At 40.5% G+C, this 11,208-nt stretch overlaps 1 protein-coding gene across 1 annotated transcript in view; it reads right to left on the minus strand.

The window, feature by feature from the left end:
- Positions 1–9,051, minus strand: part of qkib (QKI, KH domain containing, RNA binding b) — a 20,978-nt gene extending 11,927 nt beyond the window's left edge. Inside the window, exons 1-2 of the mRNA XM_087174345.1 lie at positions 8,334–9,051; positions 233–385 (exon numbers count right to left, since the gene is read on the minus strand). Coding sequence (XP_087030471.1) covers positions 233–385; positions 8,334–8,475 — 295 coding nt within the window. The 5' untranslated portion in view covers positions 8,476–9,051. The remainder of the gene's footprint in view (positions 1–232; positions 386–8,333) is intronic.
- Positions 9,052–11,208: the final 2,157 nt, after the last annotated feature.

Raw genomic sequence — 11,208 nt, forward strand, 5'->3', positions numbered from 1 at the left:
CACACACACACACACACACACACACACACACACACACACACACACACACACACACACACGCACATGCACACACAACAACATCATCTCCTCACACAGCAGGAGCTGAAACACTGACTGTGTGTGTGTTTAATAATGAACATTAATTAACTCATTGGCAACACACTGATCCTGAACGCAGCATGCAGCTTTAACACAAACACACACACACACACACACACACACACACACACACATACACACACACGTACATCAGGATACTCCTTCACAGGAACGTAGAGTTTCTCCTGCAGTTGGACGGTCGGACCGACGGCGTCCGGCAGCTCGCTGCTCCTCTCTGACCCGTTCAGAGTGTCGTTGTACATGTCCTTCCTCACACGGCTGATCTCTGAAACACACAACACGTCAACACATGTCAGTGTACGCAACACACACACACACAACAATGTTAAAGCGGCAGAGTTTAAGGCAGTTGATGTCAGTTGCGTCCATGTTCCACTGCACATGCTCAGTAGCGTTTCCCCGCAGGCCACCAGACTTTACGCTAACAAAACTCACTTTTTAACAAACATGAACCCTCCATGTATGAAAACACAGAGTAATAACTGAGCCTGTTGCAGCTGGAGCTTCTGTAACCGAGGACGTCCCTGAGGATTTATGGGATTTGTAGTTGCAGTACCATGAGTGACCACAGGCCGAGTGGGGGCGCTGCATTACATCTGTCAATACATCACTGGTTCAGAGGCACAGTGAAGCTGCTGCCATCTCCTACAGGAAGTGACGGTATCCCAAGTAACGGTTGCTATGACGCCCACACCATCCCTGACCTTAAAAGTCCTAAAATTTATTTCTTCCTCCCTGTGCATGCTGGGAAACTTAATGAAGCTGTCTGTGTACTGATTCAGCTCAAAGCAACCAAACTCCTCACAACACCGCCTCACACAGCCAATCATGGGCCAGGACAGCTCTGTGAGAGCCAATCAGGAGCCAGGACCGTTCAGGCTGAGCCAATCAGAAACGAGTAGACTGCTGTTTGTTTCCTGTTTCAAACCAAGTCAACGTTGTTTCTTTCATTTTCAACCTTCACCACGAGTTATTGTAGGCTATTGTTTTGTTACCGTAACCATGACGACGAAGATTTGGTACAAACTATATGGTCACTAAGGTTGAAGGACTTGTTGAATGTCTGCTGAGTTCAAACTCTTAAAAATGTAATTTCCAGTGTTTGTGTGTGTGTTTGTGTGTTTGTGTGCGTGTGTGTGTGTTTGTGTGTGTGTGTGTGTGTGTGTGTGTGATGTGTGTGTGTGTGTGCGTGCGTGTTTGTGTGTGTGATGTGTGTGTGTGATTAAACTGTCAGGGTGATTTATGGTCTCTGTTATTAAAACCTTTCTCTCTTTTCTTTTCTTCTGATGTTTTTAGTGATTTGTCAGCTTTTCAAAAAAGTCCAATCAGTTTCCTGCTCTGACCACACACACACACACACACACACACACACACACACACACACACACACAGAAAAACTCGATGTCCTGATGGTTCAGATGATGCACAGACATTTTCAGGATTCAGAAACAACTGTTAGCTTGACCTCCTCACATGTGTAACATTAAATAAATAATTTTACTTCCTGTTTATTTCTTCGGGGATAAAACAGAATAAAACCTGAGACAGAGCAACATTTCTCAGGTTTTACAGTCTGAGGTCGTTTACAGCGTCTGACCTTTAAAATACACAAAACTCAACAATAAAACACAAACAGCAGCACGAGACTCAAACAATCAATACCATAAAACAACAAGGCTGCACGGTCTGGATGTTAGATTATTATTATCATTATTATTATTATTATTGATAAGAGTAAACTTGACACTACGACAAACAGATTTTCACTGTCAATACAGGTCTTATCATTGTTATTGATCAGACTCACACATGATGAGTTTTGTTTCATTCTTCATCCTTTTGGAAACAGAGCTCCACGACAACAACAACAACAGCACCATGACAACGTGACACGTTTGACATTACCAAACTGACCAGTGAAGTATTGATCATCACCACAGTCTGACCTCTTCACTTCATATTTACTGTGATTCACGAACTTTAAAACCAAGAAAAAAAACTTTTCCTGTTGATTCATTAACTCTCAGTTTCACTTCCTGTATGACGTCATCAGCAAACAGCAGGAAGAGCTCAGCTACAACAAGGTGATTAAAGAGAAAAACCTCGTTAAATATTAAACAGTGTTTGAAAGAATTAATGAGACGTCTGGTGTCAGCAGGAAACAGGAAGTGAACAACAGTCTCCTTCCTCTGCAGGCTCACCTGACTTCCTGCTCCCAACATTAGGGGGCGCTGCCACGGCAACGAGAACACGTGATGTTTCTGAACGTTACTGCGGAGCGCACACACACACACACACACACACACACACACACACCATGCTGCTGTGATAATAATAAGATGCTCCACATAAAACTGCCAGACAGCTTCTTCTGTTGGAGCCAGTCTGATGTATGTGTATGTGTGTGTGTGTGTGTGTGTGTGTGTGTGTGTGTGTGTGTGTTGCCTCAGGACAAGCCGACACAAAGAAAGAGAGAGGAGGAGGAGGATGAAGAAAGGGGACAAAGAAACATAAAAACAGAAGCAGAAATCTCATTGACGTTTGTACCGACTGTAATAACTAACACAACATTAACATTCAGCCTGGGACCAACACGTCATGTGACTTCACATGTTTAGATAATGACGACTCACGCTGTTTATTCAATATTTATGTTGTTTTAGCGACCTTTGAAAAACACCATTTCCCATGAGGCCACAGACCATCATGAGTCCGTAATGTTAGGTGCGTTCGAATGAAAGTTTCCCTGCAGATCGTCAACGTGTCACATGACGTTAGAACCTGGCGGGAGCGCGGCGCCTGCAGTGTCTCCGGGCTGAACCACCACTGTGACGACAGAGCTTTGTCCTGATTGGCTGAAGGCCACACATGAAGTGTTTATACATTTTTACTCAAAGAACTTCAGATCTATTTTCTTTTTAAGGTTCTTTCCCAAAGGAGAAACAGTTGACACTTTCCTTCTGGCAGCTCATTTTGTACATATGGACACCAACACTGTGGTTTTCATGTCCAGCGGAAAACTGTAGAAACTGTTTAGTTTAGGAGTTTGCAAGTGTTAAAGAAGTAATGTTCTTATAGATCATATTTCTATCCTTTAGTTTTCGTTTCTTTTCACCTCCTGACAACATGGTGGCCCCTGGTTTTTATTCTCATGTCTGTGATTTTCAACTAGAACCACCTTCTCGTGGTCGTATCCCTCCGCCACTCAGATCAGTTTCAGGGCACATCCCTGTTTATCCAGAGTCGTAGAAAATATGAACCATTAGTGTGAAATTGTGTCATAATTGCTGCATGAAATCTTGAGTTATGGCTAAAAGGTGTTTTGTGAGGTCACACTGACCTTTGACCTTTGACCAGCAAAATCTTATCAGTTCATCCTTGAGTTCAAGTGAATGTTTTTTACCAAATTTGAAGAAATTCCTTCAACATGTTACAGAGATATTCTGCTCACAAGGCCAAAACCGTGTTTTGTGAGGTCACCACACCCATGACCTTTGACCTTTGACCCCTAAAATCTAATCATTTCATTCTTGAGTCCTCGTGAATGTTCTTGCCAAATTAGAAGAAGTCCTGTCGAGGCGTTACTGAGATATTGTGTCCACGAGAATGAGACGTGGGGACGGACAACCTGAAAACAGCATGGCCGCCGGCTCTGACTGTTGCCTCCACAGCTGTGTCCGTCTCTGTTGACCCGCCCCCTCTTCATGACCCCCTGCCCTCCTGTAATTCTCTCTGCAGCTCTGACCACCGTAACAGCAACAAGAGCAATCAGCAAAGATGTGTTTGTAGAAGAAGAAGAAGAAGAAGAAGTTTAGATTCAGATAAAAATCAACTGATTCTGGAAGCAAACATCATCATCATCACTCTGTAAAGACGATGAAGATGGAAAGAGGAGGACTTCTGCGACTAGATAATGATCCTGAACACACCTCAACATCCACAGAGGACGGTGAAATCCGACCTGAACATCATCAACATCTGAGGACAGACGTCCGAGCAGGAGTCTCACTGAGAGAAAAGCTTTTTAAAAAGGAAGAAAAAACTACAAACCAGAACTGAAAGAGTCTGAGCTGCTACAGAAACCGGTTTCCTGAGTCCTGATCACACAGGGAGCAAAATGTCTGACTCTCCACGTCCAAAATAATCCAAGGTCCACAGAGAGACGTCATCAACGAGATAAAAAACTATTTAGTACAGATGAAGAAGACGCTCAAAACTTCACTGAATATCAGCGAAGAACTAGAAGTTTCAGGTTACATCCCTTTTTATCCAGAATCATATAAAGTAATAACAATTTGTGTAAAATGTTGTCATAATTGCTGAGTGAAGTCTTGAGTTATGGCTAAAAAGTGTTTTGTGAATTCACACTGACCTTTGACCTTTGAACATAAAATCTAATCAGTTTGTTCTTGTGTCCAAGTGAAAGTTGGTGCAAAATTTGAAGAAGTTCCATCAAGGCGTTACTGCGATATCGTGTCCACGAGAATGAGACGGACGAACAACCTGAAAACAAAATGGCGTCCGCCTCTGACGGTCGCCGGCGCGGAGGAATACAAACTAAGGATTGTCTGAAACAAAGCAGGAGAAGCATCTACAGCAGGATGGACCAGGACCAGGATGTGAGGTTAAAGACTCCGCCCACACCCTCCAGGTAGCGTCACCTGTCCTTATCTCCACCCTGAACGACCATCAACCCTCTGATACGACCCACAGGAGCGTCTCCTGAAGCGACGTCCCATCGGGCCGCAGGTGTACCGGACCTCGGTTGTCATGGTTACAATAATAAACACGCGGACTGTACCGAGAGCGGCGTAACTACCTTCATCGCCATGGTTACTAAAATAATGCAGATGGCTTGGTTTTGCTTTGCTCCTGTCATCATTACTACGACCACTAGATGTCGCCTAGCAACAAAACCTAACTATGATGTCATAATAAAATGCTGCAGACGACCTGTGGGAAGGAGGATCTGATATAATCATAAATTTGGCCCCTACAATTCCAAATCTTTCCATATTTCATACTTTTATTTTATATTTTTTATTTTATTTTTATTTTATATCTTTTATTTTCGATTTTCTATATTTCTTTTATTTATGTTCTTTGTAACGTGTCGTATGAAAGACGTCAAAATAGAAACGTGTGGGTCTCACAGTGAAGCTGTTCTTTATACAAATGTTGGGGTTTTTGACACACACACACACACACACACACACACACACACACACACACACACACACACACACACACTCTGTCTCTGGTTTTACTGTCTGTCTGCAGAACTGAGACCATTACAGCAGGGACGCCAGCCAAAGGGAATTCTGGGTAAATTGATTTTCCCTACACACACACACACACACACACACACACACACACACACACACACACACACACACACACACTTGATTTTAGCCCCTGAATTAATTAATTAGACCAATTAAATGATGAATAGCTGCACTTAGTGTAATTGAGAGAGAGGGAGGTCAGCGAGGAGGAGGAGGAGGAGGAGGAGGAGGAGGGAAGCAGATGAAGACGTACAGAAGAAAAAAAGTGAATACAGCGTGGTGCGTTCAGGAGATGCTGGGAAAGTTCAGTGCAGACGTGAAACATAAATCTGCTTCTGTCAACTAACCATCAAAACAGACACGTTTGTCAGAGACGTTTGTATTTTCCTGATGTGGGATCTCTGTGTGTGTGTGTGTGTGTGTGTGTGTGTGTGTCGACCAGTTGACTGTCTGAAGGTCATTCACCCCCCCATACCCCCCCCTTCCCCACTCTGTATGAATCATGAACACAACACTGAGCTGTTGTGTGTGCAGACGTGTCCTCACTCATGTTGTTAATCAGTTCAACATGAAGTAATAAAAGTCGTGGTTAGAGGAGGCGACGTGTCGACGACACTGATGTTCAGTAAACGATCACATCACGAAAATCCAATACAAAATCTATCAATATATATCATTGGGCTCCAGACTGAACAGAACAGAAGAAGAGGCCACATCACGCTCCTCCTCCTGACACCGACTCCCAGTTCCTCTTAGAAAACTGAGTTCAAGATCCAGCTTTGAAATCTCCTTTCTCCGTGTTTTATATCTGACCTTTGACCTCCGGTGAAGCAGCTCGTAGCCTCAGATCCTCGGACGGCGTCTGTTAGTTGTTCCTGAGGCCGAACTAAAACCGATAGGTGACAGAGGTTTCACAGTCAGAGCCTGAAACTCTGAGGGAATCAGCTCAGAGTCACCGACCTCTTTTAAATCTCTTAAAACTTTTATCATCGAGCTTTTCTCTGATTTCACTGAATTTTACTGACAACTTTAACTTTTTGGTTTTTGGTTTTATTGCCCTCTTGCTGGTGACTCTGCCTCAAACATAAATTCTTTATACTTACTTATTTGCACATGTACAGAATGCCTTTTTTGTATTTGTATATGTTTTTGTATATAGTATTTCTAATTTATCTTATTTATTCTATAGCTTCTGTTCCTTTTCTTATTTTATTCTTTATTACATTTGTCCCCTTGTGCTGCTGTGTCAGTTTGAATTTCCTCTACGGCGGATCAATAAAGGTTCATCTTATTTTTATTTTTATCTTATCTCTGGTTTATTTGCACTAATAATAAGACACTTTAACAGTATTTCTGATTGTTGCCTTATATGAGCTGCATGTTTTAATTTGCTGCCTTCTGTAAAACACTTTGCAACATGGGTTTATTTATTTTATTTTATTTCCCCCTGGGGATCAATAAAGTATTCTGATTGAGTCATAGTCAGATTCAGACATACATGTAGTGGTAGAAATACTCGAGTGAAGTACAAGTACCTCAGATTTTTACTTCGGTGCAGTTGTGGAGTAAATGTTCATGTTTTCTTTTTTCATCCATTGAAGGTTTTTCTCTTCAGATTCGGTCTGAAACCAGTGAAGCCGTCTCCCTGCAGAAACAACAAACTGTTCCAGATGTGCTCAGTGTGTGTGTGGGCTGTGACTCTGTGATCAGCTCCAGATGTTTCTGCTCAGCGGCTTCACCTGTTCCCCAATCAGCAGGTGAAACAAACACGTCGGCTGAAATATTCTCACTGGGAATTTAAACTTTTAGCTGTTTCTTTTTTTTTTTTATCTTGTTGTGATTTTATTTTCTTCATAAACAGAAATGTGTTTTTAAGATGAAACTTTTTACAGATTAAACAGCTCGATGTTTATTGAAGTCGTTAAAATCAGCTTCTTAGTTTCTTTGATACAAACTAATTCTGTTTTCTTATAATTAGGATTTTTTAAAAAGTTGCTAATCATATGAAAACAGAAAAACAATTGCTTTCTCTGAACATGTTTCATTTGATTTTGTTTTTTGTTTTAAAGTACCACTAACGCTATCAAGAAAAAGATCCTGATTATTTTATTTTCATGTTGCAGATTCTGTATTTTAGTTTTTAACATTGTCGTCTGAGGCTGATTTTAGAAACTGGAACCAGAGTTTTAGGGTTTTTGAAAAGTGACTGAATTGATGAATGAATTATCAGAATAGTTGCCAATGAACTTCTTTATTAATTGATACTGACAGAGCCTATATGCAAATATCATATATATATTTATATCTATATATATATAGATATAGATATACATAATATGTTTATGTATGTACGTTTATATTGTATATATATCCATCCCAAAGCCTGTCAGTATATGTTGATATTATAGGGTCCAAAAGTCTGAGACAGACTGCTCAAAATTAATTAGAAAAATGTAGAAAAAAGCAAAAAAAATGTTTATATGTATGTTGTTTTAATAAACTTACAATATATATAATGTATATGGTCACAATATGTTATACCATATAAAAATCATCATGTAGATATTTTAATATATGTACATATACAGGTTTTACTATGAGTATTTCATATATCCAGAGGATGTATTTATGTGATAATAATATAGGTGACATATATGACATATAGTCCACAAATTTCATATATTGTATGGGAAGTCATTGAGCTGCTTATTAAATACTTTAGCTTCATTAAAACTATAAATGACTTTAATCAGGAGTTTCATGTGTGTTTTTACAGATCGGGATCAGACTTCTGGTTTTTCTCGAAAAACTGAATCTGAAAATGTTTTTTTATTTTTTCTAATGAAACTCAGACAGAGAAACTGATGGGTGTAGAGACAGACAGGTGTAAAGACAGACAGACAGGTGGACAGGGGGTCCGGGTCTCACCCTCGTCCAGCAGTCTCTCCAGGTGCTGGAAGATGCCGCAGAAGTTCGGCAGACTGCTCATCAGCTTCTTGTCGTTCATGAGCTGCATCAGATAATCCGGACTGGGCCTGGGCTTCTCCTTCCCCTCCATCTCCCCCACCATGGTCCGACAAAGACCCCCGCACACGCCCCAACAACACGAAACACCGAACAAGACCCAAAAGTGGATCCGGATCACAGCGGACCTCCTGTGTGTGCGGAGAGCATGAAGATAAATCCAGACCCGCGGACCCAGACCCGGTCCCGGAGCGGTTTTTCTCTTGTCTCCTCTTGTTCTGCTTTTAATCCCACAAGTTATGAAGATGAAACTCTCCTCCGGCCGGTGGACTGATCCGGATCACAGGAGAACCGGGTCTTCTCCCTCCACACGCTCCAGCGGCTCCGGTTCTGTCCCCCCGGCTCTCTCTCCGGAGCTCCCCGGTGCTCAGCGGCTGTCTGTCGGCGAGCAGCGGCTTCGTCCCTTCGCTCCGTCCCGTCCTCCACGCACACTCTCACACACGCACAGACACACACACCGAGGCAGGGACCTGCAGGGGGACAAAGTTCAGCAGCAGGAAACTCAGCCTCCAGAATAAAAGCATGCGCCTTCAGAGTAAAAGCATGAGCCTTCAGAGTAAAAGCATACTTTTATTTGCTGAAAGAATCACATTAATGATCTGAATGTTTCGTGTTTCAGGGAATAAGAGATCAACGTGTTGATCTGATCTTTTTCTGAACACAATGAAATATTAAAGTGAGGAGGCCGTGATTCCCCCAGATCTGGGCCGACGATTGCCCACCACTGTTTCGCATCACTAAACTAAAGATCAGGAAGTTTTCAGAACAAAAGGCTGTGAAAACACACAATGATCCTCAGTGTGAGCTGCTCTCACATCGACACTGGACACATTCATCTCTCCATTCAGAGCAACAAACAAAGAGGCAGTTTACTCAGGTCCGAACACAGATCCTCTGTTGTTCTCTGATAGATAAAATAATCATGTTTTACTTAAACACCATAAGAAAACACTGTTGATTTACTGCAGCTGTCAGCTCAGTGGTTTTAAACAATATGAAGAAAAAAATCAGCTCAGATTTATCAGCTTCCTTCTCCAGGAGCCTCTTTTTATTTCTTCCATTTAAGTTTTATTTTGTTTCTGTTCTGTCACAGAACTTTTACCATTACAACAAAAATAAAATAAAGACAAATAAAGTTTCTTTTGTCGTGTCTCTTTTTACAGACAACAAGAGAAACCAGATAAAAAACATTAAAAATTAACTAAAGCTCATATTAAATGATTATGATTCTAATAATAAACCAAACAGCAGAAACATTACATTTACAGAAAAAGTAAAGACTCAACAAACTCAGGAAATTTTCTCCATTTTAGTCAAATAATCTTTTTAATAACATAAAAACAAGGATCATATGAAAATAACAGAAGTCATAGAATCATCTGTGTTTCATTAAACGGCAGAGAAAAACCCTAAAATGTTCATTTGTGAAGGATTTCTTCACCACTGCGAGCACCGGAAGTTAATCAATAATCAATGGACTCATTGCTGTCTTATTTATAATCATTTTTATATGTTGATTTCAGTTGAAACTCCATTTTATTTAAAACAGGACTTTACAAACAACACAGACAGAAAAAACAGGACAGAGTGAGGAGATAAATAAAATAATAAATGAATAATAGTAATAATAATGATAATAATAATTAAAGAATCACATTGTCACAAAAGACATAGACACATCACATCCTATTAAACAGAATAAAAATGTCCTCGTTTTTCATTTGTTTTCTCTCCCAACATTTCTTCCGTGTTTTACCAAGCTTTTATTTTGAAGTCGACATCACCGGGCTTCCTGTCCTGCCCTGTGCCACTTGATGAACCTCAGACAAACTGCTCCAGCCTACCACTTACAGACAAGTAGTGAATACAATCAGCTGAAAGCATTAGTCAATTAATCAATAAAGTGATTGATAGAAAATCTTTTTTTTCATTTCCATGAATTGAATTGAATTATTTTAATACTTTTAATTGATTCTAGAAACTCTCTGTGGATCTTTTTGAGTTGCTTTATCTTAAAAACAAAAATTTAAGTTGAATAAAAAACACAAAATAAACTTAAATAGTCAGTTTTTAAAAATGTAAAAGTTCAGTGTTAAGACTCAGTCGAAGGACAAACATGAAACTAGACGAGGAGCCATTTTGTTCAGGATCAAACTTTTAATCATAATTTAACTTCAGGAGCAAAAACTGAAGCTAAAACATTCACAAACAGGAGAGAGAGGGTGGAACCAAAATGGCGGCTCTCCTCCTCAACGTAGAACCAGTGACTGAAATTTAACAAATTAAAAGTGTCTAGATAAACCTGTCACAGCCCTCCGTCCTTTATACTCCAGGTGAACCAATCGGCTGCTCTGATTGGCTGCAGATAAACACACCTGCACCACCTGAAGTTAAATAATGATGGATTAAAGCACCAACCTGAAGACTGACCTTCATCATGGTTCAACCAAAACTTTATTGAACTAAAAGACAAGTTTGCTTAAAGGAGACACATTTAATTTCCAGCTCTGTTTCTTTTGCTTGATTCACATTGAAAACATAAAACTTTGCTTTTTTATAGATGGAGACAGAAAGAGAGAGAGAGAGAGAGGGAGAGAGAGAGAGAGAGAGTCAGTGTCTCTCGTTCGTTCCCAGGCGTCAGTGTGAATAAACTTCTTAGTTTGAATCTGTTGCTTTAAATACTTTAATTTGCCTAATAGTTTTTCTTCTTTTTCATATGGAAAAGAGTCTCCCCCCTTCCTCCCCCCTCCCTGATGCCTGGGAGCCAGAGAGGAGAAGA

The sequence above is a fragment of the Seriola lalandi genome, unplaced genomic scaffold (genome assembly GCF_002814215.2).
Source record: "Seriola lalandi dorsalis isolate HSWRI2012SDOR001 ecotype SW California unplaced genomic scaffold, Sedor1 jcf7180002054342, whole genome shotgun sequence".
In the NCBI taxonomy this organism is placed as follows: domain Eukaryota; kingdom Metazoa; phylum Chordata; class Actinopteri; order Carangiformes; family Carangidae; genus Seriola; species Seriola lalandi.